Source organism: Nomascus leucogenys, chromosome 14 (assembly GCF_006542625.1).
Source record: "Nomascus leucogenys isolate Asia chromosome 14, Asia_NLE_v1, whole genome shotgun sequence".
In the NCBI taxonomy this organism is placed as follows: Eukaryota; Metazoa; Chordata; class Mammalia; order Primates; family Hylobatidae; genus Nomascus; species Nomascus leucogenys.
In genome coordinates this window covers 38600451-38628102 of record NC_044394.1, presented here as the reverse complement: position 1 = coordinate 38628102, position 27652 = coordinate 38600451, and the positions used below count along the sequence as shown (strand labels likewise).

The window sequence follows — 27652 nt, the reverse complement described above, 5'->3', positions numbered from 1 at the left end:
ATGGCTGCTGTGCAAGTTGCTTGCTGGTTGCTTTCCGGGCAGCCGCGGGAGGCACCGCGAGAATGAATCCCTGAGCGAGGCAGTGGGTTTCGCCGCTTGTCTTCCAGGCTCTGTGCCCTGCGCCCGGATGACAGCAGCTCCGCCCGCACCGAGATCCACCTGCTCTTCGATCGGCTCATCTCCGAGAACTACAGCGAGAGCGGTGGCGTGGCCCCGGAGGTAGGTGGCGCGCTCGGGAGAGAGCGGGTGCGGCGCCTGCTGGCCCCGGCCCCACCCCTCCGTCAACCCAGCTGGTGGCCTCCGCCTGCATTTCCCTGCTCTTCCCACTCTCGCGTCTCATGATTTAGTTTCAAGCTGGCGTGCCCCCTCCTACCTTGGCACATTCTTAGTTCTCCTTTCGGAAGACCCTGCAGTGCTTGGCATGCTGGAGTCATTCAAAACGCAACTTGAGACTCCTGCTCTGATAATACCTCAGGTTTCCTCTCTGATACCACCTTTCCATCGCCCACACCCTCCTTCACTCCCTCTCTATGCACCCAGAACATTTTGTTGACAAAATGCATTACTACTGTTTATTGCGTACATGGTACACGGACCACGTGGGAATCTTAGAACTTGGGTAGTATTAGGTCTTTTTTGCTGATGAAAATACTGAAGCTCATAAAAATACACTATACCAAACTCTGCCACAAAGCCCCTACGTTTTCTGTTCCTACACACTGGCTCCTTCCCTCTGCCGTCTTTCTGAGTGATCTTACACACATCAGGCCTTAAATTAATGAATTCTCTGAACTGTTGACACCATGGCCTTCTGGCCCTATGTAGGAAAGAGGGAAGTGGTGCAAGTTGCCTGCTTGCACAGGCATCTCAAACTAGACAGTTCCTAAAGATGAAATTCATTAGCTCCAAACACACATTCCCGTCCCCAGCCCATCCCACCTTCCAACACACATGCACCATCCACGAAGTCACACAAGACACAAACACTGGTTCTTCCCTCCTTCATCCCAGATCCTGTCCAATTCAGATATTTCAGAATGTGTCTCATATGTATTTCTCAGTTCATCCCCTCCTGTCTATTCCCATAGCGAGTGCCTTAGACCTCAGGCAAGGTGACTTATGCCTGGACTGTTCCTCTGGTCTCCTCTGACTGATCTCCTGCCTCCTGTCTAGCTCCTCTCCAAGCCAGTCATTCCTCTGCTGCCAGAATGATCTTTTCTTTAGGAGGAAAAAAAAAAATTGATCATAAAATTTAAAATCTGCTTTGGAAAAGTCTTCAATACGTATTGGTAAATGGTTGGAGCAAGTTACGGAACAATTCATACAGAATGAGATCAGTATGAAGCTGGAGGAGGGATTTTAAAATATGGGTTTTATATATGCAAAGTAAAAGGTCTGAAAGAATTGACAACAGAGTAACAGTGTATGTCATTAGGAAGCAGAGTGAGATTAAGGCAGTAGTCGAAGACTTTAGCTGTATTTGTATAATTTGATACTCTTGCAACAAAACTTCATGCCTTTCCATTCTCTCCTTTTCCTCCCCCTTTTGTTCCTGTGTGCAGTCATTTAAAACTTGCTGTTCTTCAGGCATCTACTGGTGTTTCACACCTCCAGGTTTTTGCATACTCTGTCCACTTTGCTTGCAGTGTTTTTTGATGCCCTATCTGGCAAATTTCTCCTCATCCTTCAAATCATTCCAGATTCTGCTTTACAATCACCTCCACAAGGCCTCCCTAATTACTATTTCTGGACAGAGTTTGTACTTTATTCTTTCAGCACTTAATTCACCTTATTTTAATTATTTGTTGTGTTTCTTTCTTGTTTGTGAAGATTACGCCATTGCATTCCAGCCTGGGCAACAGAGCGAGACTCCATCTCAAAAAGAAAAAAAAAGGTGATCAATGACACTAGTAATCAGTGAAATGTAAATTAAAACAATATTATGATATCAGTGCACTCACCTGAACAGGTAAAATTAAACAGACTGACGGGGTTGCTAAGTAGAGCAACAAGAACTCTCATACCATGCTGATGAGAATATAAATTAATACAACTACTTTGGAATACAATTTTCTAGTTAAAGATAAGCAGTTCTACCTGTAGGTATCCACCCAAAAGATGTGTACCAGGAGATATGTACAAGAATATTCATAGCAGCATTATCTATAGTAGCCCCAAAATGAAAACATTACATGTCCATTAGTTGTAGAAGGGATTGGGAAGTTGAGATATATTAAGATAATGGGACATTATACAGGAATGAAAAATGAATGGATTTGTAGTTATATCCAGTATAAATGAATCTCATAAACCTAATGTTGATGGAAAGAAGCCAGACACAAAAGAATTAGGCTAGGCACGGTGGCTCACACCTGTAATCTCAGCATTTTGGGAGGCTGAGGTGGGCTGATTGCTTGAGCCCAGGAGTTTAAGACCAGCCTGGGCAACATGGTGAAACCCCATCTCTACAGAAAATACAGAAGTTAGCCGGTGTGGTGCCACACACCTGTAGTCCCAGCTACTCAGGAGGCTGAGGCAAGAGAATCTCTCAAGCCCAGAAAGTGGAGGTTGCAGCAAGCTGAGATCACATCACTATGCTCCAGCCTGGATGACAGAGCTAGACCCCGTTTCAAAAAACAAACAAAGAAAACGAATTAAGTAATTCTATTTATAAATATAAAAACTTTTAAAACAGGGAAAATGAAATCTAGTGTTTATTTACTTGTGCATAGGATATAAAACTGTAAAGAAAAGCAAGAAAGTGATTACTGTAACATTTAGAATATTTAATAGTTACCTTTGTGAGGAAGGGAGAATTTGTGATTTGGAGGAAGCAAATGGAAGGCTTTTGAGTGCTCACTATATTCTGTTTCTTAAACTCAGTGATAATGGAAAGCTAGTTGCTTTGTGATAATTATTTGAAATGTACTTTTTTTTTTTTTGCAATGGAGTTTTGCTCTTGTTGCCCAGGCTGGAGTGCAGTGGCAGGATCTCAACTCACCTCAACCTCCGCCTCCTGTGTTCAAGTGATTCTTCTGCCTCAGCCTCCCGAGTAGCTGGGATTACAGGCATGCGCCACCACGCCCGGCTAATTTTGTATTTTTAGTAGAGACAGGGTCTTTTTATGTTGGTTAGGCTGGTCTCGAACTCCCAACCTCAGGTGATCTGCCCGCCTTGGCCTCCCAAAGTGCTGGAATTACAGGCATGAGCCATCACATCCAGCCAGAAATGTACCCTTTTACCTCTGATTTTTATTTTTCTCTGAATTAGTAGCCCTTGGCTTAAAGCTATTTTTTTTTTTTTTTTTTTTTTTAGACAGAGTCTTGCTGTTGTCACCCAGGCTGGAGTGCAGTGGCACAATCTCAGCTCACTGTACTCTCTGCCTCCTGGATTCAAGTGATTCTCCTGCCTCGGCCTCCCAAGTATCTGGGACTACAGGCGCCTGCCACCATGCCCAGATAATTTTTGTATTTTTAGTAGAGACAGGGTTTCACCATATTGGCCAGGCTGGTCTCGAACTCCTGACCTCATGATCCGCCCGCCTCGGCCTCCCGAAGTGCTGGGATTACAGGCATGAGCCACTGCACCTGGCCCTGGCTTGAAGTTTCTAACCATGTTAATAACTGGGAGTAGAATTTATCTCAGTAGTAACTGAGAAAGTATGAGCCCTAGGGCACTAGGAGAAGTTCCTTAATGAGAGGATGAAAATTGTGTGGGTTTAGCTATGTTTTAAAATTTTATAAAATACTTGTACTGAACTCTGTCTGGATTTCTCTGGGTCTTATAATAATAGTAACATATGAAATAGGGTCTTAAAATTATGTATTTAAGCTTAAATGAAAATGGCAAAATAAAATGCTTAATAATCTGAATAAAGAAGGGTCTTTTTACTTAGAAACTAGCTAACTTAACCCCTAGTGAGTTGACAAGTTGCTGATTTAGGTTTTCTAACTACTCAATAAATACCAATCTTCTTAGGGAATTAAATGTTCAAAGGTTCAGCAGCTTTGGATAACCTTGAACTCCCACCAACCATTCCATTATACTAAATGTTTATTAAACAGCCATTTCCAGGATAATTCTGTGCAGTATCTCTATATTAAGGAATATCATAAATATCTCTTTAACATACTCAAAGCAAATTTTTAAAATTTTTACCTTACTTTTATCCTATCCTGTATTTAAAAAACAAGAAAAAAGATTAAAATCACTTAACTGCTTTTAGGAAGTTGGCTAAGCTTGTTACAAAATAGAATTACTAGGTTTCACAAATCTCCAAAACTTTGGGAACTGCCACTCTAACAACCACTATCAACAGCTTATCGCTAGAAAACTATAATTGAGAGAGTCTTATTTTTTTTTTTTTCCACTGGCATCTTTTCATTTCTTATCCTTTTTTGGGACAGGTCTCACTCTACCTTCCAGGCTGGAGTGTAGTGGCACGATCACAGCTCACTGTACCCTCAACTTGCCAGATGCAAGCAATCCTCCCACCTCAGCCTCCTGTACAGCTGGGACTACAGACACATGCCACCATGCCCAGCTAATTGTATTTATTTCTTTATAGAGATGGGGTCTCCCTACATTGCCCATTCTGATCTCAAACTCCTGGGCTCAAGAGATCCTCTTGCCTCAGCCTCCCAAAGTGCTGGGATTACAGGCGTGAGCCACCACACCTTACTGGCATATTTTCTGGAGAAAGAAAGAGTCTTAATTGTTTAAAAGCCTTTAGCTATGAAGCTATTACTAGTTTTTACATGTGATTCAGTGTATGTGAGAAACGTTTATCAGAGAAAACTGTGGTTTGAATATATTAATTGCTGAAACCCAAGTTTGATAGAATAGGCAACAACTCTAAAACTGGCAATACCTCAGCGCTTTTAATGACTCCACTGTGACCGTTCTCTTTGTGTCAATAAAGATGGTTTTATAAACATAGAGAAGAATGTGATAGTGACTAATTGGAAATGGTGATAATGCCTGCCATTGGCAGGGTTAGAAGAACTAAAGGGAGGAATCAGAGGCCTGTCTTCTCAACTCTCTAGTCTCTTATTTGTACATATAGATGAGGACAGAACAGTGTTTCCTGTCATCTCAGGAGAATCACCCCAGCCTCTTTGGAATGCCATTGATTGTTCCATGTACTGTGCATACCCGGAAGAAAGACCTACATGATGCGGTTTGGATTCAAGTATCCTGGTTAGCGAGCCCACTCCCACCTCAGGAAGCTAGTAATCATGCCCAGGATTGGTGAGTTCAGGGGATCCATCTAAACCTGTGGTTTCCACACTCTAGAAAAATAATTTATATGAATTCTACATGACTGATAGGACCCAGCCTATGTCAAGTTAATCACTCTTGGAAGAACCACTCAGAGAGCATACAATTCAACCATTTGGTTTGATATTTGGAGTAGGAGAGACGATACAGCTTCCTCTTGCCAAACATTCTAGTGTCTAATAATCCTTCCATTCTCTAATCTTTTGCCTGGATTCATCCTGCTAATGCTTCAAGTAATATCCTTGTCTTCTGTGTTGCAAAAGTAGAGAGCATGAATTCACCAGGAAATTTGTATAATCTCAGTCCTCTGAAATTCAGAATGAGAGAGTGACTGCATACATGAACTCTGAAAAGTCTCATGATACAAAATATAATTCTGTTGGATTATTTCCATACCATGTCGTTCTTTTTTCCTTTTCCCTGACCATGTCATTTTTTTTTTTTTTTTTTTGAGACGGAGTCTCGCTGTGTGGCCCAGGCTGGAGTGCAGTGGCGCAATCTCGGCTCACTGCAAGCTCTGCCTCCCGGGTTCACGCCATTCTCCTGCCTCAGCCTTTCCGAGTAGCTGGGACTACAGGCGCCCGCCACCACGCCCGGCTAATTTTTTTGCATTTTTAGTAGAGACAGGGTTTCGCCGTGGTCTCAATCTCCTGACCTCGTGATCCGCCCCCCTCAGCCTCCCAAAGTGCTGGGATTACAAGCGTGAGCCACCACGCCCGGCCCTGACCATGTCATTTTAACGTGAAGTAATTTCATAAATCTAGATAAAAATAATTAACATTTTCTGTTTTCTTTCCCTTTTTCCTACCACTGTTCTATTTGATTAGTAAATGCATTTACTCTGAATAATTTTTGGGATTGTGATGATGTCTTATTTTTATCTCAATCAAATTGTAGATCATTTTCTTTTCTTTTTTTTTTTTCTTTTCTTTATGACAGAGTTTTGCTCTTGTTGCCCAGGTTGGAGTGCAATGGCACGATCCTGGCTCACTGCAACCTCCACCTCCCGGGTTCAAATGATTCTCCTGCCTCAGCCTCCCGAGTAGCCAGGATTACAGGCATGCACCACCATGCCTGGCTAATTTTGTTTTTTCTGGTAGAGATGGTGTTTCTCCATGTTGGTCAGGCTGGTCTCAAATTCCCAACCTCAGGTGATCCGCCTGCCTCAGCCTCCCAAAGTGCTGGGATTACAGGCGTGAGCCACCGCACCCAGCCTGTAGATCATTTTCTTGCCATCATGGTACAAATGAGCGTTCTGTTTTATGGTAACTAAGAAAAGTTCTTTACTTATTTGTTATGATATGGGGTCTTTTGATTATTAGGGTAGGGCTTAGGATAAATACATCTTTTTTTTTTTTTTTTTTGAGATAGATTCTTAATTTGTCACCCAGGCTGGAATGCAGTGGTGCGATTTTGGTTCACTGCAAACTCCGCCTCCAGGTTCAAGTGATTCTCATGCCTCAGACACCTGAGTAGCTGGGATTACAGATGCTCGCAACCACACCCAGCTAATTTTTGTATTTTTAATAGAGACAGGGATTCACCATGTCGGCCAGGCTGATCTCGAACTCCTGGCCTCAAGTGATCCACCTACCTCGGCCTCCCAAAGTACTGGTATTACAGGTGTGAGCCACCACACCTGGCCAGATTTAAATTTAAAGTTTTAAATACATCTTTACTTAAATAAGTTATTATTTATTTTTATTTTGTATTTTCTTGAGACGGGGTCTTGCTCTGTCACCCAGGCTGGAGTGCAGTGGTGCGATCTCGGCTCAACGCAACCTCCACCTCCCGGGTTCAAGCGATTCTCCTGCCTCAGCCTCCCGATTCTCCTGCCTCAGCCTCCCGATTACAGGTGGGATTACAGGTGCCTGCCACCATGCCTGGCTAGTTTTTGTATTTTTAGTACAGACAGGGTTTCACCAGGTTGGCCAGGCTGGTCTCAAACTCCTGACCTCAAGTGATCTGCCGGCCTCAGCCTCCCAAAGTGCTGGGATTACAGACATCAGCCATCACGCCCGGCCAAAATAAGTTGTTTAAATAAATATTTAAAGTATTTATTTTAAGATTTAAATAAATCCTAAAGGAAAACTGCAAATAATAGATAAGCAGTTTAGTTAATGAATGTTGTGTTTAGCAAAGATGGAAGTTGGACAAGATTAAATTTGAAGTGAAGTAATTGAATTAAAGAGCTTCTAGATGAGGGCTTTTCCCAGGACTTGCTAATGAATTGGATGTGGACTATAGGCAAAGAGGAATCCAGGCTGACTTCTTTTTTTGGAGGGGAGTGGGGGATGGAGACTTGCTCTGTCGCCAGGCTGGAGTGCAGTGGCATGATCTCGGCTCACTGCACCTCTGCCTCCCAGGTTCAAGCAATTCTTCTGCCTCAGCCTCCCGAGTAGCTGGGAGTACAGGTGCATGCCACCACATTCGGCTAATTTTTGTATTTTTAGTAGAGACAGGGTTTCACCATGTTGGCCAGGATGGTTTCGATCTCCTGACCTCATGATCCCACCTCAGCCTCCCAAAGTGGTGGGATTACAGGCCTGAGCCACTGCACCCGGCCCAGGCTGGCTTTTCACCCTGAACAATTGTTTGTGAATGGTGGTACCATTTAATGGAAAAAGGAAAACTGGAGAAGGAGCAGATTTTGGCAAGAAAAGACAGGAATCCAGTTAAATTCAAGAAGTCTATTATACATTCAAGTGGGAAATTCACTTGAATGTCCTCTGCTGGAGATATAAATATAGATGTCATCAACAAATAGGTGGTATTTAAAGCCCTGAGACCAGATGATTAACATTTAGAGAGTGAGAGTTAGAGAAGATTCCCATGATCTATACATGAACTCTGAACTGAGTTCATATGCATTCCGACATTTAGAGATTGAAAAGGGAAAAAGAAGCATCAAAAGAGATCGAGGCTGGGTGCAGTGGCTCATGCCTGTAATCCCAGCACTTCGGGAGGCCAAGGTGGGAGGATCACTTGAGGCCAGGAGTTCAAGACCAACCTGCCCAAGATGGCAAAACCCTGTCTGTACTAAAAATGCAAAAATTAGCCAGGCATGATGGAACGTGCCTGTAATCCCAGCTACTTGGGTGGCTGAGGCATGAGAATCGCTTCAACCGTGGAGGTGGAAGTTGCAGTGAGCTGAGATCATACCACTGTACTCCAGCCTGGGCGACAGAGCAAGACTCTGTCTCAAAAGAGAGAGAGAGAGAGAGATTGAGAAGGAGCAGCCCGTAATGTAAGAAGAAAACCAGGAGTTAAGTGAAGGAAGTATTTCAAGAAACGAGTGATAATTGTTTCAAATGCTACAAAGGACTGGGAATTGCCCACTGGATTTGATAAAATGGTCTTTGGTGATCTTTGTGAAAGCTATTTTAGTATAGATAAAGGAGTAGAGATTGGAGTGGGTTAAAGAGGGAATGGTCCTTTGGACATTAAAGAAGATAGCCAGGCATGGTAGCTCTCACCTGATTCTAGTGGTACTTGGTAAAGTTATGGATGAAATAAGAGTGGACTGGAGTTGATGATTTTTATAGTTGGGTAATGAATACATGGGGTGTTCATTGTATAGTTCTCAACTTCTTGAGTGTTTATGTCAATAAATTTTAAATTTTAGATTAAATGGACAAAATCCTGAAATTAAGGGTCTATGTAGAAGAGTGATTATTTTCAGAGACAGTGGGTAAAGAGGCAAGTGAGGATTTCAGGGCAGCAATTGGAGGTTTCTCTTGGGTGAAAGAATCATTAGAATAGGGGTGTTTGAATAAGTAACCCAAAAAGATAGGAGGTGGTGGTTGCAAAGTACGATACTTGGAATTGAGATTTTGGAGGTAGAAAAGTTTGTATTCACAAGGTCTAGAATATGACATTTGGAGAGGGTTTACATATGGGATGGAGGAAGTTATTGTTGGAAGAGAGAAGACCAAGTTACTGTTGTATTAATTGCATTGATGTTGATGTCACCAAGAATAATAACAGGAGAAGTGGTGGAGAAAAAACACAGTGAACTGGGTGCTGCAATCTTCAGTGAGTAAAGAAGATATGTACTGGCCGGGCGCGGTGGCTCACGCTTGTAATCCCAGCACTTTGGGAGGCCGAGGCGGGCGGATCACGAGGTCAGGAGATCGAGACCACGGTGAAACCCCGTCTCTACTAAAAAATACAAAAAATTAGCCGGGCGCGGTGGCGGGCGCCTGTAGTCCCAGCTACTCAGAGAGGCTGAGGCAGGAGAATGGCGTGAACCCGGGAGGTGGAGCTTGCAGTGAGCCGAGATTGCGCCACTGCACTCCAGCCTGGGTGACAGAGCGAGATTCTGTCTCAAAAAAAAAAAAAAAAAAAAAAAAAAAAAAAAAAAAAGAAGATATGTACCTTCCAAGGAGGAATAGCAGTTGGCATAATTCAGTAGCACATGCTACAAAGAAGCTGGAACACAGTGAACTGGGTGCTGCAATCTTTAGTGAGTAAAGAAGATATGTACCTTCCAAGGAGGAATAGCAGTTGGCATAATTCAGTAGCACATGCTACAAAGAAGCTGGAACACAGTGAACTGGGTGCTGCAATCTTTAGTGAGTAAAGAAGATATGTACCTTCCAAGGAGGAATAGCAGGTGGCATAATTCAGTAGCACATGCTACAAAGAAGCTAGAAAAGGAAGGAAGAAGAAGCCATGTACAAGTGGCATAGCAATAAGGAAGAGATCTATTTTACCTCCAGGTTCTGGAATGTATGAGAATAAAAAGTGCAGAGGGTAGGGTGTGGTGACTCACACCTGTAATCCCAGCACTTTAGGAGGCTGAGGCAGGAGGATCACTTGAGCCCAGGAGTTCAAGACAAGGCTGGACAACATGGGAAAATGCTGTCTTTACAAAAAATGTAAAAATTAGCCAGGTATGGTGGTGCATGCCTGTAATCCTAGCTGCTTGGGAGGCTGATATGGGAGGATCACCTGAGCCCAGAAAGGTGGAGGCTGCTTGAGCCATAATCACACCATTGCACTCCAGCCTGGGCAACAGAGTGATACCCTGTCTCAAAAAAAAATGGAAAAACTCTGCAGGGGGAGCAGGATTCTCAAGAAAGCCAGGCTTCATTCAGTTAAGAGCAAAAAGGTAACAGAAATTTTCAGAAGAGAAGTGCTGCACAGCTTCCTATGAGAGTGCTACTTGATTGTTTTATCCCGTTATCTTTCTTTTGATTCCTCACTTATTGCTGGCCTGAGTTGGACATGGTACTAGACAGTACAGGCTATCAATGATCATTCACTGGATGAGTTATGCAGAAAGATGGGAACTCCTATGCCAGATGTGACTCTCACTTTTGCCCTTACAGTGACTCTTTATCATGGTTTCATTACCTTCAATGGCCCACGTAATAACCACTATCAGTTGCCAGATGAGCTCTAAAGTATGCCACTCTTATGTTATATTCCTTGCATTGCTTCCTTCTCCCCCACCCCCAGCTTTATTGAACTACAATTGACAAGTAGGAATTGTATATACATCTAAGGCACACAGCTTATGTTTCGATAATATGTATAAATTGTTGCATTGCTCCTTGTTAGGGCAAGGATGAGTAAATTTTTTTAAAAGTTGGAAAATTCACAGGGCCATCTTGACATAATCATTGGCAGTTAAAAGAAGTTACTCCATGGTGTACATGTGCCACGTTTTCTTAATCCAGTCTATCGTTGTTGGACATTTGGCTTGGTTCCAAGTCTTTGCTATTGTGAATAGTGCCGCAGTAAACGTAAGTGTGCATGTGTCTTTATAGCAGCGTGATTTATAATCCTTTGGGTATATACCCAGTAATGGGATTGCTGGGTCAAATGGTATTTCTAGTTCTAGATCCCTGAGGAATCGCCACACTGACTTCTACAATGGTTGAACTAGTTTACAGTCCGACCAGCAGTGTAAAAGTGTTCCTATTTCTCCACATCCTCTCCAGCACCTGTTGTTTCCTGACTTTTTAATGGTCACCATTCTAACTGGTGTGAGATGGGTGCAGCACACCAACATGGCACATGTATACATATGTAACAAATGTACGCTAAAACTTAAAGTATAATAATAATAAAAAGAAGTTACTCCAAAAATGGTATGTAGCTTATAACTCTGAGTAGTTAAGGCAGTACTTAGCATGTACCACATCAGCGATTCTGATTAAAGAAGACTTCTAAATATACAGCTTTCTGCAGTGTGTCAGTGTTCTTGTCATGGAAAGATCAAATTATTTTAGTTTAATGTGAATTAAATCCTCTGATAGAATTAAGGCTGAAGGATAATTGGTATTTGATTGCATGATTAGCTTATCTTGTAAAATTTTTCTTGAGCCACATGGACTCGCTTAGAGACATCTGGCAGTCGTATGTCTACCCTTCTGTAAGCCCAGATAGAGTATGGGAAGCCAGAGTGTATTTGGTGCTGGGCTGCAGCTAATGGATTAGGGTAAGTAACGTTGAGGTGTCAACATGAGCATACTGCTGTGGCAAATGCCCCTTCCTAGGATTACTTCAAGAGAAGATGAAAAGGAGTTGGACCTTGAACCAGAAATGCTTCTTACACTCTTTTTGTTCTCTTCTGTTTCAGTGATGACAGTATGGGCTATCAATATCCATTCACTCTACGAGTTGTGCTGAAAGATGGGAACTCCTGTGCTTGGTGCCCATGGTCTAGGTAAAGTGACCTGCAAAAGAATTACTTTAGTAGAATTTCAGCTTTAGATATTATACAATTTTCATAAGATTTCCAATTTTGAGAAGTAAATAGTGAATAATGAGAAACTTAAGAATTGTGGCTGGGCACGGTGGCTCACGCCTGTAAAATCCCATCACTTTGGGAAGCCGAGGTGGGTGGATCACCTGAGATCAGGAGTTTGAGACCAGCCTAACCTGGTAAAACCCCGTCTCTACTAAAAATACAAAAATTAGCGGGGCGTGGTGGTGCATGCCTGTAATCCCAGCTACTTGGGAGACTGAGGCAGGAGAATCACTTGAACCCAGGAGGTGGAGGTTGCAGTGAGCCAAGGTTGCACCACTGCACTCCAGCCTGGGCAACAAGAGCAAAACTCTGTCTCAAAAAAATTTTTTCACTTCCTTTTGAGGTCAATAGATAAGTTTTGCTTTTGAGACTTAGCTGGTTTTATAAACTACAGTCCATACCAAATTCATAGCTTGTGATAGACATTTATTACTCTATAACTTCACCTCTCCTTTTTTGTTTTGTTTTGTTTTGTTTTGAGATGGAGTCTCACTCTGTCGCCCAGGCTGGGGTGCAGTGGCTCAGTCTTGGCTCACTGCAACCTGTGCCTCCCAGGTTCAAGCAATTCTCCTGCCTCAGCCTCCTGAGTAGCTGGGACTACAGGTGCGCACCACTGTACCCAGCTAATTTTTGTATTTTTAGTAGAAATGGGGTTTCGCCATGTTAGGCTGGTCTCGAACTCCTGACCTCAGGTGATCCACCCACCTCAGCCTCCCAAAGTGCTGGGATCATAGGTGTGAGCCACCACGCCAAGCCTCTCCTTAAATATAAATAAGTTTGCCAGTTCTGAGCACAGTAGACCATAGTCTTTACTAGACCTTGCTGGAAATCTGTTCTTGGTTTTTAAAGAGTTACAGAGATTGATTGGTCATTGCTGTTACAGCAGGGAAGGTGCCTAATGACACTAAAGTCCACCTTTAGAGAACTGCAATAGACTTAGCAAACTGAGTCTAAAGTAGGCATCGGCCGGGCGCGGTGGTTCACGCGTGTAATCCCAGCACTTTGGGAGGCTGAGGCGGGCGGATCACGAGGTCAGGAGATCGAGACCATCCTGGCTAACATGGTGAAAACCCATCTCTACTAAAAATACAAAAAATTAGCCAGGCGTGGTGGCGGGCGCCTGTAGTCCCAGCTACTTGGAAGGCTGAGGCAGGAGAATTGCTTGAACCCGGGAGGTGGAGCTTGCAGTGAGCCCAGATAGCACCACTGCACTCCAGCCCGGGCAACAGAGTGAGGATCCTTCTCAAGAAAAATAATAATAATAATAAAGTAGGCATTGGAACCATGACTTTATTATGTCCTCCTCCCCTACCCCATCTCCCACCCCACCCCTGCAACTCTATAAACTTTTTTTTTTTTTTTTGTGAAACAGAGTCTCACTCTGTCGCCCAGGCTGGAGTGCAGTAGTGAGACCTCGGCTCACTGCAACCTCCACCTCCCAGGTTCAAGCAATTCTCCTGCCTCAGACTCCCAAGTAGCTGGGATTATAGGTGCCTGCCACCATACTTGGCTACTTTTTGTAGTTTTAGTAGAGACAGGGTTTCACCATGTTGGTGAGACTGATCTCGAACTCCTGACTTCAGGTGATCCACCCACCTTGGCCTCCCAAACTGCTGGGATTACAGGCATGAGCCACCATGCCCAGCCTCTGTAAACTTTAATATGCATTTGTTTAATCTGCCATTTTACAAACAAGGAGCTAGGTGTTATACCAGATACATTGTCATAACTCAGAGCATTAAATAACTGAATTTGGAATTTCTTGAGTGCTGTAGTATCTCAAACAGCCAATTCCCATGTCATTTATTTGCCATAAAGTTCACATCTTCCTGTGATTAACAGATGGTTATCAAGTACTTTGTAAAAATAAAGAAAAGTGAAAAGCATGATTCCCTGAAATGATAATAATTATTAATAAGTATCCGTACATTTATCAGAGTCTGAAGTTAGAAGCCCATGACAAATTGTGAGTCCCAAGAGGAAAGCAGAAAAGTAGGAAGGGAGAATATTTTTTATTAAGAAAATTTAAATTCCTTCATAATTATTTCTTCCTCTGTGGGTCTTTTCCCCCTTTTTAGATTTTGCAGAGGCTGTAAAATTGATTGTGGGGAAGACAGAGCTTTCATTGGAAATGCCTATATTGCTGTGGATTGGGACCCCACAGCCCTTCACCTTCGCTATCAAACATGCCAGGAAAGGGTAAGTATTTAGGGCCACCATAAAATGGTGGTTTTTATGTGGGAAATTTCCCCCAGTATAACTATTATGCCATTTCTGTTTTAGACAATTTAAAAACAGCCAGAAAAATGTTCATTGGCATCCTCTGGCCCCTCATATATTGACATGTTTGCTTGAGCTTTTTCATCTTCCAGCTTCTGGAGTTCATTGTATTGGGGCATTGTCTTTGTCCATTTTGTGTTGCTATAACAGAGTATGTGAGGCTGGTAACTTATAAAGAAAAGAGGTTTATTTAGCTTACTCTTCGGCAGCCTGGGAAGTTCAAGGACATGTTCCTGGCTTCTGGCAAAGGCTTCTGTGCTGCACGATAACATGGCAGAGAAGATCAAAGGAGAACAGACACAGGCAAGAGGGAGGACCAAACAGGAGGAAGATCCTCACTTTCTAACAGCCCGCTGTCATGGAAACTAAGTTCTCAGAAGAGGACTCACTACTGCAAGAATGGCACCAACCATTTATGAGAGTTTCACCCCTATGACCCAAACACCTCCTACTAGGCCCCACCTCCTAACAACGCCACATTGGGAATCAAATTTCAACATGCATTTTGGTGGAGACAAACCATATCCAAACTATAGCAGGCATTAAATTTCAAAAATATTAATAAGTGAACCTTGAAACAAAACTGTCTGGCCATGACATATCAATAAGCATCTCTCTGTTAAATATTGAAGTTGCAGCATTTGGTAACCACAGTTACTTAATTCAAATGTGTCTCAGGGCTATAGCTGCTACCTTTAATAGGCATAGTGATCAGAAAAGTTAGAGAAAGGATTGAAATGTTTCAATTTTGGGTACCTAAGAGCACATCTCAATGGCCACTCTTCACACTTCACATTCTTCTATTGTCGCTGTCTGGCCAGAGCAATTTTTAAATTTTGAAAATGTTGCTTCAGAAATAATTTTAACTAAAAATGTTTGCATCAGGCAGTTTTTAATCAACCAAATGTTATTTGAAAGGTAAAGACATTAAGAATCTGATAGAGAGGTAAAAGCAACAGAGTCAAAGGAGTTCCTTAAGTCACATGAGGAATTGTAGTGGTTTTTGCATTTTTATGGCTCTTGATAGTCAGAAATTTCCTTTACTATTTTTTAAAGCATTCCCTTTGGATAAGTTAGTAACGGTAACTGACTTTTCTGTCTTGTTACGCCCTGGAGGACTGGGGAAACTACCAATTCTAGACCTAGTTTCCTATTTAGATCCCAAAATGTGCCCCACACACCAAGGCTCCTGGGAGCCCTTTCTAGCCAGGAATAAGTATAGTTTGTGGATACTTGTCAAATGAAAGATCACTAGGCTAAAGCTAAAGAAAGCTGAAGAGAAACTAATGTTCTAGATCATGCTCACTAGCAAGGAGGGAAAATTTCACCAGTTGATAGATTCATAAATCTTTGTCAGCACAAAATCTGACAGGGCATTATTCTGACAAGACATTACTGTCAATGATAATAAATTATTTGGCTCTATAAATCTCTTCCCCTTTTTAACAAATCCAGTGTGCAATCTGAAAAGCTCTTTAGGACGTCCTGCTTATAGGAAACGGCCTACGTGACCTGTTAAATCTTACCCTACTTCCACTTTTAGTGATGCACTTAGGATACCATGGAAACAAAGGGCTATTGATGCCTTGCTAGGGAGTGGGGCCATATGCCTAATCTGGGCTCCCCTACATGTGGGGTTTCTGCATGTGCTTAGAAAGTCATGTAGACAAAAAAGATACCGTGGTTTAAATTGGGATTATTGCCCATATGCTTTATATTTTTTATTCCAGTGATTTCCCTTTTAGGAATTTATCTGAGGGGAGAATACTCTGTAATTACTCCATAATTTGCAGGCAAGTATCATCATAGCATTTTTTAGGAGAGTAAAAAGTTATTAACAACTTATATTTGTCTCACATTAGAGGAATGGTTAAATAAAGCATGGTGTATTCATTGGATAAAATATAATGCAGTTGTTGAAAATGATTACCAGGAGTTTTTGCTAACATTTATGGGAACATGCTTATGATATGTGAACATTTTTTAAAAAACAAGACATAAAGTTGCATATACTGGAAATAATACCTTCAATATTGAAAAAAATACTATTTAGGAAAAAGGACAGAAGAAAATCTGCCAGTATTTTGACAGTGGTTGCCTTTGTATTAAGAATATAATAGGATTCTCTGCCTTTTTACATTTTTCTCTGCTTTCTAAAATTTCCACATGAATATTATACCTAGTAATCAGAAAAAAATAGAGGGGCAATCACTCTTATCCTTTACATTTCTCTCCTGTTTGGACCTCAGATTCCTCAGTAGAAAATTAAACTAGATGCCAGCCTGGGCAATATGATGTCACCCTGTCTTTACAAAAAATGCACAAATTAGCCAGGTGTGGTGGTGTGCACCTATAGTCCAGCTGCTTGGGAGGCTGTGGTTGGAGGATTGCTTGAGCCCAAGAGATGAAGGCTGCAGTGAGCTGTGATCTCGCCAGTGCGCTCCAGCCTGGGTAACGAAGCAAGACCGTCTCAAAAAAAAAAAAAAAAGAAAGAAAAAAAGAAAATTAAACTAGACAACTTCTTAGTCCTCTCTCTTTTTTTTAATAGTCTTATATGAAAACTACTACTTCATTTCCTGTGTTTTGTGTTAAAGATGAGCTTTAAAGCAACTCTGAAAAAGAAGAGGGTGCCTATAAGTAATTTATAGACTGTTTAAACAATAGTAGAGGATCTAAGCATAGATCCCAAGAGGTGAAGGGAATCTTTATCACTTTGGGAAATTTTACTGATAAATAGAAATTATTGTCAGTACAGTCCATAAATATGTTTTTTATCAGCTTTCTTTCCTCCCTGTCTTCATCTAGCACTGTAGCCTGTGTTCCACAGAAAATATAGTCAATAAAAATCAACATTCTTTACTAGCTTACTCTAATTTGTGGTTGGCCATAAAGTATTCCTGGTAGAGATAATAGAGATAATATTTAACTGGCTATGAGAAAAGAAACACTATTGTATATGATACACCCCTTTTTCTGCTCATTCCAACAACTATGATACAGCATGTTTCCTTTTGAAGCACATCAGTTTTTTCCTTGAGTGACCAGTTCAAAAGATGATGACAGTTAATATCTTGTTACTACAGAATTTGTACTCAAAAAAGAAGTCTATAACCCAAGTCTAAGCCAGATTTCCTTTTCTAAAAAAAGAATTTTCCTCTAAGTTCCCCTTTTTAAATGAGTTCTTTAGCCTGGATAGTTATGCAGTGCTAGAACCTTCACTGCATGATCAAACCCAACCTTGCTAGTTTATAACACCATTTGACAGCCTCGTGACTCTCATATAGGGAAAAAGTCTCACCTGAAAACCCATGCTAAACTGAATGTCTTGAGCTGTGCCAATTTGTATTCCAGGCAGCCTAAGGTTCCCATCATGAGTTTCAGGAAGGGAAATTCATAGAGGAAGTTCACCTCTGGAAGGGAGGAGCAATAAATAGGGTGGGTGATGGACATGTGATATTTGCCACACAGAGGCAGTCAGTGTGGGCCTTGTGGTCCAGGCTCTGCTTTGGGACACAAATATATACTGTGTGAAGTCTTATGGTAGCATTCATAACCCTGATGCTTCACCCACCTTCCCATACATTAGAGGGACAAACAGAAGGATCCCAGCTCTGTGGTTCTTGATTGTTTGTCAGGTAGCAGCCAGGCATGGAGAGGGAAAAATTCTTTCTTTTCTGCTGCACTCTGGATCCTTTCTTCTCTCCTTCTTCATTCCACACTACCCCCAACATACATCCCTGCACTCCGCCCATTCTTTGCTCTCTCTCCTTTCTTACACTTAACTCCTTCTTGCTCCACAGCCTAACATGCTGATTAACAGGACCCCAAAGCTTTGGGTGGGTATTAGGGGCCTTCTCAACAAAAGCAGCACACTCTTGAGCTTGTTCTTCCTTTTGTCGCCATCTCAGATAAAAAGGCCCCCTGAGGGAGGAGACAGATAATTATAGACTTGGTATTCTGATAACTCTGTGATACACGGGATCAGATGCAAATGAGTTGTACCCTGTGGGGTTTCATGCTCAGCTGCGTTGTCTTCTCATGGTGAGCTTTTCTGTGCCCTTATTTCATCCAGCTCTGGTTTCTGTGTTTCATGTTGTTTCTCCTAGCGTCTGTAAACTCTGCAGCATACTAATAATGCTCTGGCTTTCTGATTAAAAATAAATGGCTTACTATCAGCACCCCTGGCTTGAGGGCCAGCTCACATGTAATCCCTTATAGGATTCCAAAGTTGTTAAATAAATGCAATTCTTTTTGTTTTTGTCATTTTGAAGCATTCAAAAATTTTTCAAGAAAAGTTATGGTCATATAAATAGAAATTTTATCCAGAATGTTACTGATGTAACATTTGTGAATAAATGTGTAGGTGCTGTATTTGCTCAGACTCTAGTTTGGGTTGTGTTTTCTTTTCCCTTTTTGTTGAGACAGGGTCTCTCTCTGTCATCTGGGCTGGAGTGCAGTGGCGCAATCACAGCTCACTGCAACCTCCATCTCCCAGGCTCAAGCAATCCTCCTGAGTAGCTGGGACTACAGACATGCGCCACAACGCCCAGCTAATTTTTAGATTTTTCTTTTACAGAGACAGGGTCTCACTCTGTTGGCCAGGCTGGTTTTGAACTCCTGGACTCAAGCAATTCCCCCCACCTCAGCCTCCTAAAGTGCTGGGATTACAGGCCTGAGCCACCATACCCAGCCAGTTGTTATTTTCTTTTTCCTTATAAAGAGTAAAATAAGGGTGAGTGACCGAGCAGTTGATGCATAGCTAGATCACCGGTTTAAATGCCTTCCCACACACCCCTTTCCTCCTGTTCCCTCTACCTACAGGTTGTAGATGAGCATGAGAGTGTGGAGCAGAGTCGGCGAGTGCAAGCCGAGCCCATCAACCTGGACAGATGTCTCCGTGCTTTCACCAGTGAGGAAGAGCTAGGGGAAAATGAGATGTACTACTGTTCCAAGTGTAAGACCCACTGCTTAGCAACAAAGAAGCTGGATCTCTGGAGGCTTCCACCCTTCCTGGTATGTTACAGTCCTGCCTCTGAGAGAGCAGGAATCTAGCATAAAAGAAAGAAGACATGAACAAACAGGAGGTTTGGTTATTTTTGAGAATAAGACTTTTCCTGCAGCAGTGTTTAAAACACTTTCTGTACAAAGTTTTTATGTTGAATACAGAGATGAATCTTTCTACAAATATTTGGTAGTTCCTTTTCCTAAAGAGCTTATAACCTAGAAGAAGAGATCAATCATGTAGAACAGTAACTGCAATTCAGTGCGATGTGAGAACTGCCACAAGGGGTACAACGTGGTGAATTTGAACTTCAGGAGAGGGTGAACCTCTGGCTCTGTGGAGGGAGGAAGCTTAGGCTAGCCCTTTGTGGACTCTAGAAGAGCAGCTGAGCCCAGAGCCCCCAACACCCACTGCACATAGTCATGTGGCTGAGTTGAATGTGTGTGCACAAGCACACCAGTGCACTAGGGCCTGTGTGTTCTTTTATATTTAATTTACTTCTGCCTTCTCCCTTCATGGATTAGGAGACTGTCCTTTGGTTTGTCAGGAGAGTTTGAGGTGACAAATCTTCCTATTCATTAAGATCAGTGTAACTGTAAGGTACTAGCATATTTTAATCAGATATTTATATGTATTTTCTTTTTTTTTTTTTTTTGAGACAGGGTCTCAAAAAAACACTGTAGTGCAGTGTTATAATCTCAGCTCACCGCAACCTCCACCTCTCAGGCTCAAGTGATTCTCTTGCCTCAGTCTCCTGAGTAGCTGAGATTACAGGCGTGCACCACTACCAGCCGGCTAATTTTTGTACTTTTAGTAGAGATGGGGTTTTACCATGTTGGCCAGGCTGGTCTCGAATTCCTGACCTCAGGTGATCCGCCCACCTTGGCCTCCCAAAGTGCTGGAATTACAGGCGTGAGCCACCGTGCCCAGCCGTATTTTCTTATTATATTCATGTCTCTGTCACACTACTCTGTGAAGCTGAATGTAGGTTTTTCTTAGACCAGAACAGCTTCCCAGGGGATGATGCACAAGAAATTAATAACACTGGTTGTTAGCTAGCTCCACAGATAGGAACTAGAGGGAAAAGGGGCAGGCTTGGGGACAAGGTGGCTGGGGAGGAGGGGGAGACCTTTTTTTTTTTTTTTTTTTGACGGAGTCTCGCTCTGTCGCCCAGGCTAGAGTGCAGTGGCGAGATCTCAGTTCACTGCAAGCCCCACTTCCTGGGTTCACACCATTCTCCCGCTTTAGCCTCCTGAGTACCTGGGACTACAGGCGCCTACCACCATGCCTGGCTAATTTTTTTTGTGTTTTTTATTTATTTATTTTTATTAGAGACGAGGATTCACTGTGTTAGCCAGGAGGGTCTGGATTATCTTACCTCATCATCCACCCGCCTCGGCCTCCCAAAGTGTGGAGATTACAGGTGTGAGCCACCACGCCTGGCCGAGGGGGAGACCTTTTAAAAAAATTGAGGTATAATTAACATACAATTAAAAGCATAGATTTTTAATATCCAGTTTGATGAATTTTAACAAGTATATATTTTCATATTATCATCAAATAAAACAAGCAGAGCTGTCATGTAGCCCAGTAACTGCAATTCAGTGCAATGTGAGAACTGCCACAGGGGGTACAATGTGGTGAATTTGAACTTCAGGAGAGGGGGAACTTCTGGCTCTGTGGAGAGTGGAAGCTTAGGCTAGCCCTTTGTGGACTCTAGAAGAGCAGCTGAGCCTGGAGGCAATACCCACTGCGCAGTCACGTGGCTGTGCCACACTGCTGAGTTGAGCGTGTGTGCACAAGCACACCAGTGCACTGGGGCCTGTGTAGAGCCCTTTATGAAACCATATTTTTGAAGTCTTTAAAAAATAATGAAGGTAAATGTTCTGTTATATATTCCCAAACATTCGTGTGTATTTGTCTTGTTTTTTCCATGTAAATTTTGTATCTTCAGAACCCTTTAATGCAGATGTTTTCTACCTTTGCTTCTCCAGATTATTCACCTTAAGTGATTTCAATTTGTAAATGATCAGTGGATAAAATCATAGAAAATTGTCAAATTTCCTCGGGAAAGTTTTGATCCAAGTGCTTTTTTGGTACCACGAGACCCGGCTCTCTGCCAGCGTAAACCACTCACACCCCAGAGGGATGAGCTCTCCAAGCCCAGGATTCTGGCAAGAGAGGTGAAGAAAGTGGATGCGCAGCGTTCGGCTGGGGAAGAGGATGTGCTCCTGAGCAAAAGCCCATCCTCACTCAGCGCTAACAGCAGCAGCAGCCCGAAAGGTGAGGCCTGGGGGCCTTAGGCAGGTGCTTTCTTGGTGCTCCTGTAGGCTACATATGTTTCTCTGTCTTCCGTTCTGGAACATCAGGTTCGTTGGGTGGAAGGAACCTATCTGGAATCAGACCTATCTGTATTTGGGCTATGTAAGTTTTATCAAGAGATTCAGCCTCCCTGAATCTATTTTCTCATCTGTAAAATGGAGAGAATGCCAGGTTTACAGAGTTGAGAGTTTGACACATGGAGAGTAAAGCACTTCACACAGTGCCTGATGTATGGTAAACAGGAATGGTAGCTGCTGTCTTGTCCCCTTACAGTGAAAGTTCTGAGGTTCCCCATCTTTCAGGGGGTCTAGAGGATCAAAACTCTTTATTTATTTATTTTATTTTATATTTTTTTGGGACAGAGTCTCTGTCACCCAGGCTGGAGTGCAGTGGTGCAACACAGATCACAGCTCACTGCAGCCTCGACCTCCTGGGGTCAATCAATCCTCCCACCTCAGCCTCCTGAGTAGCTGGGACTACAGGCACCCACCACTGCACCTGGTTAATTTTTGTATTTTTCTGTAGAGATGGTGCTTCGCCATGTTTCCCAGGCTGGGCTTGAACTCCTGTGCCCAAGTGAACCTCCTGCTTCGGCCTCCTAAAGTGCTGGGATTACAGGTGTGAGCCACTGTGCCTGGCCCAAAACTATTTTCATAAAAATACTAAGACAATATGTGCCTTTTCACTTTTATTCTCTCACAGATGTACAATGGTGTAAGAGACAATATGACATGGAATAATATCGTCACTTTGACAGTGAAGTCTGTGCTAATGTATTGTACTTTTTCATGCCTCAGTTTTAGTTTCTAATACAGGAAATATTGATAGATAAAATTCACATAAAAGTTCTAAAGGTTCTCAGTAATTTTTAAAGGTATAAAAGGGGGTAGGGATAAGAGGCTATAACCAAAAAGTTTAAAGCCTTACAGGATTTTTGTGAGACATAGAGGTAACAGTGGACAGCAAGAAATTCCCAGTACCATGCCTAACAATAGGAAGTACTCAGTAAATGGTGGTCACATTTTTTGTCTAATTTTACAAAGGAGAGGAATATGTATTTGGAAAACTCCTTACTCTAATAGTTAGATTTTTTTCAACTGAATCTGACATAAATCATCTTTCTGCTATTTTCTGAGTCCTTATAATGTACTTTACATTTTCAGGACATTGTTGCTTATAGGGACTTGGCACTGAAGAAGACAAAAATGTAACTTACTGGCTACATAATAGGAACTAAAGGGTAGCCAGTCATGACTCCCCTGTCTTTACCTTTGTGTGTACAGTTGTGAAGCTAACCTCAGAGTTAGCATTTGGGGCTGGCTTACTTTGTGACATTTGGATTTGTGAATCTTTTCTTCTGTCCTGTTCACAGGTTCTCCTTCTTCATCAAGAAATAGTGGAACCAGCTGTCCATCAGCAAAAACAGCAGCCCTAATAGCAGCCCACCAACTTTGGGGAGGAGCAAAGGGAGGCTCCGGCTGCCCCAGACTGGCAGCAAAAATAAACTGTCAAGTAGTAAGAAGAACTTGGATGCCAGCAAAGAGAATGGGGCTGGGCAGATCTGTGAGCTGGCCGATGCCTTAAGCCAAGGGCATATGCGGGGGGGCAGCCAACCAGAGCTGGTCACTCCTCAGGACCACGAGGTAGCTTTGGCCAATGGATTCCTTTATGAGCAAGAAGCATGTGGCAATGGCTACAGCAGTGTTCAACTTGGGAACCACAGTGAAGAAGACAGCACTGATGACCAAAGAGAAGACACTTATATTAAGCCTATTTATAATCTATATGCAATTTCGGTAAGTGGTTTATTGTATGGTTTTCAGAGAGTGGTCTGTGTTTTGTTCACTTGTCTTCATGTATTCATCAGCAAGTATTTTTCAGGTCCTGCTTATTTCCTAGCATTGAGCTTAGTGATAGACAAAGGTAACATAGAAATCTGGGCCTGCCCAGGTGTGGTGGCTCACACCTGTAATCCCAGCACTTTAGAAGGCTGAGGCAGGAGGATCGCTTGAGCCCAGGAGTTTGAGACCAGCCTGGGCCCCGTCTCTACAAATAATTTAAAAATGGAGCGAGGTATGGTGGCATGTGTGTGTGGTCCCAGCTACTTGGAAGGCTGAGGCAGAAGGATCACCTGAGCCCAGGAGGTCAAGTCTTTAAGTTGTGATCACTTGACTGCACCCCAGCCTGGGTGATAGAGCAAGTCCCTGTCTCAAAATAATAATAATAATAATAATAGTAATTACAATTATAAAATGATTGTTTATCCACACAAGACTTGGAGCTTATGACTTTTGTATTTTGCTTTTTGCTTATTTTGGTTTTAGAGAAAGTTAGAGGGTTCTAAAATATTTTTTCACCTACTCATCATTTACATGATTTTAGGTGATCATTTACATGATCAGTGTTCTTCTGCTCAGATCCTAGTGCTATATACCCTGGCCATAGTACAGTTAACTACTAACATACCTCCACTTTCTTATCTCTTACAGTGCCATTCAGGAATTCTGGATGGGGGCCATTATGTCACTTATGCCAAAAACCCAAACTGCAAGTGGTACTATTACAATGACAGCAGCTGTAAGGTAAACATTCTCAATCTTTGAATGAAAGTTAGAAACAGAATATCAACAGAACTGGGAACATTTGTTGAAATAATGGACTATCTCTTGAATAGGAAATAGATTTTTTTGTTAGAATCAATATATAGATGCTGTCAGTATTAAAGGAACAAAAGCTATATGCAGAGTAGGGAATGAAAACATGAGGAGTGAGGAAAAATAAAGAGTTAGTTGACCGAGTGCAGTGGCTCATGCCTGTAATCCCAGCACTGTGGGAGGCTGAGGCAGGCTTAGGAGGTGGATCACTTGATGTCAGGAGTTCAAGACCAGACTGGCCAACATGGTGAAACCCTATCTCTACTAAAAATACAAAAATTAGTTGGGCATGTTGGCGCATGCCTGTAATCCCAGCTACTCAGGAGGCTAAGGCAAGAGAATGGCTTGAACCTGGGAGGTGGAGGTTGCAGTGAGCCAAGACTGCACCACTGCACTCCAGCCTGAGCAACAGAGCAAGACTCTGTCTCAAAAAAAAAAAAAAAACAAAGGAGTTAGTTAATGCAAAAAGCTCCTATCTTCTAGACTGTTAGAATTTGATGGGGTTGGGCCCAGCGTGGTGGCTCACGCCTGTAATCCCAGCACTTTGGGAGGCCAAGGCAGGTGGATCATAAGGTCAGGAGATCGAGACCATCCTGGCTAATATGGTGAAACCCCATCTCTACTAAAAATACAAAAAGTTAGCCAGGCGTGGTGGCGCACGCCTGTAGTCCCAGCTACTCGGGAGGCTGAGGCAGGAGAATGGCTTGAACCTGGGAGGTGGAGGTTGCAGTGAGCCAAGACTATGCCACTGCACTCCAGCCTAGGCAACAGAGCAAGACTCTGTCTCAAAAAAAGAAAAAAAAAAGGAGTTAGTTAATGCAAAAAGCTCCTATCTTCTAGACTGTTAGAATTTGCTGGGGTTGGGCCAAGCACAGTGGCTCACGTCTGTAATCCCAGCACTCTGGGAGGCCAAGGTGGGCAGATGATGAAGTCAGGAGATCAAGACCATCCTGGCTAATATGGTGAAACCCCATCTCTACTAAAAATACAAAAAGTTAGCCAGGCATGGTGGCACATGCCTGTAGTCCCAGCTACTCGGGAGGCTGAGGCAGGAGAATTACTTGAACCCAGGAGGCAGAGGTTGCAGTGAGCTGAGATCGCGCCAGTGCACACCAGCCTGGTGACAGAGCGAGACTCCGTCTCAAATAAATAAATAAATAAATAAATACAAAATAAATAAATAGAATTTGATGGGGTTTTAGGTCATTCTGTTTTGACTTGTCTATGGTCAAAATATTTTCCCCAAAGCAAACATTGGAAATAATGGGGCTCATTTTAAAGGGGCAGGTGTGAGACAGCCAAACTAGTGAACTTATTGGAAGCAATCAGGTGTAGTAATTACAGAGGGTTGGTCTTCCCTTTCCTGGCAAGGATTTAGAGTCATAATAGTGATGGCTTTTTGTTAAAGGTTTTTCTTGCCCTTTCAGGAACTTCACCCTGATGAAATTGACACCGACTCTGCCTACATTCTTTTCTATGAGCAGCAGGGGATAGACTATGCACAATTTCTGCCAAAGATTGATGGCAAAAAGATGGCAGACACAAGCAGTATGGATGAAGACTTTGAGTGTGATTACGAAAAGTACTGTATGGTACAGTAAAGCTACCACTGTGGCTGCTAGACAGCTTGGTGGTGAGGGAGATGACTCCTTGTAGCTGATAGTTGGCAAAAGCATCACTGAAAGGCAAGCTAAATGTAGTTATTTTATCCTGTTAGAATAAAAATTCTAATTAAAATAGTTAACTTTAAGAGTAGTAATAATTTTATTTTGAAGTCTCATACAAGCTCTCCGATAGAGAACTTTCAGGCAGATCCCATCATTAGCCTGTAAACAAAAGGTTTGGCACCAGCCACCTGGGACCAAATAAGAATTCAATTGTGCTTGTCCAGATTGGGTGCGATGCCACGTGCTGAGCCTCTGGCCCGTGTCGGCCTCGACAGTGCAGCTCTTTGCATGGAATGAATCAATCCCTCTGCTGAGTCAGAACTTGTTCTCTGTTCCTGGTTGTGCCCAGAGACTGGGGACTTTCCCTCTTCTTCCCACCTGGAAGTCTAGAAAGCAGAGCTGAGCCCTGCGGACCAGAATGTGGGCAGCCTCATTCTGGACTCAGCATCACCAGAGGACACCCAAGCCTGGTCCCAATAGTAGGGAGCTCAGCCTGGCTGGCCGAGACTGCCTGCCAGCCGGAGCCAGTACATGGCTCTTAGCCAAAGTGCCCTGCTGCCTCAGAGGCTCCACGGTCTTGCTGGCCACCTTCCATGACACTTTGATTTTAGCCTCTGACCTCCAACGCTGTAAGCACAAATGTGTTGTTTTAAGTTGGCCAGCTAAGGCTGCTGTGGCATTTGGATCCATGTGTGTCCGTGAGGGCTCTGGGCATGACCAGGAACATTTATCCTCACAGCAACCCTGGCCACTTTTACAGATGAGGAAACTGAGGCACAGAAAAGTTCAGTCACTTGCCCAAAGCTACACAGCTGGTCAGCAACAGAGCTGGGATTTGAACCCCAGCACCCAAGCTTCTAGCCACCACACAGGCTTCCTCTCATGAGGAAGCTGAGAATGTCCTTATTCCTGGCTCTCCCAGTGCTTCCTGGGCCACACAGCAGGTGGTTCCAGCTTCCCCCGGCCCTCCAAAGAGGCTGGGCTAGATGAGGCCGGACAATAAGTGGGAGTGAGGTCTCCAAGCCAGGCCCTCATGGCACTCAGCCCTCCTCAGCAGGACAGCGAACCACGTGACCTTCCCCCACTGTCGGCATGTGGAGGAAGCATGGCTCCTACTGCCAGATGGGCCACCAAGTGAGGCTCAAGTGTCCCAACCCAGGGGAGCCCCTGTGGGGTAGAGGGGTGCTCTGGACACCCATGGGGGCTGCCCTGATCGTCTTTCTTGTCCGGGCTCCAAGGCCCTGCTTTAACTCTCTCAAACTCGCTGATGTCCATAGGAGGGTTTTCCTTCTGAATCCAAAGATTAGAAAGTAAAAACCAGTTACTAGAACAATAATATGTCAGAACCTGGAAGAAGCTCTGGGATCCCCTCTCTGACAGAAAACCAGAAACGGGGTGACATGCTCAAGGTGGCACACGCTGATCCTAAGGCTCGCCCAACACCGGCAGCCCGTTCCAGCTTCCCCCATTCCCTCCATGCAGGTTCTACCTTGGGGACCTCCATAGGGTGGCTGAGGGGACATTGGTGACAGCCAGGAGGAAACAGGCCTCCTTTCTCCATTCTTCTTCTCTGGAGTCTAGAAAGCAGAGCTGAGCTCTGCAGACCAGAATGTAGGCAGCCTCATTCTGGACTCAGTATCACCAGACGGCACCCAAGCCCGACCCTGGCCTCTGCTGAGGTGGGCCC

At 43.2% G+C, this 27652-nt stretch overlaps 1 protein-coding gene across 1 annotated transcript; it reads left to right on the top strand.

Annotated features, from left to right (window-relative positions):
* LOC100586703 (ubiquitin carboxyl-terminal hydrolase 32-like) lies at window positions 1-26048 on the top strand. The gene is given in 10 exon segments (XM_030827824.1): window positions 1-219; window positions 5066-5250; window positions 11870-11956; window positions 14119-14239; window positions 19142-19333; window positions 21317-21605; window positions 23017-23055; window positions 23058-23440; window positions 24134-24226; window positions 25726-26048. Coding segments are annotated over 9 exon segments (1563 nt in total). The 5' UTR covers window positions 1-219; the 3' UTR covers window positions 25900-26048.
* The last annotated feature ends 1604 nt before the right edge of the window (window positions 26049-27652 follow it).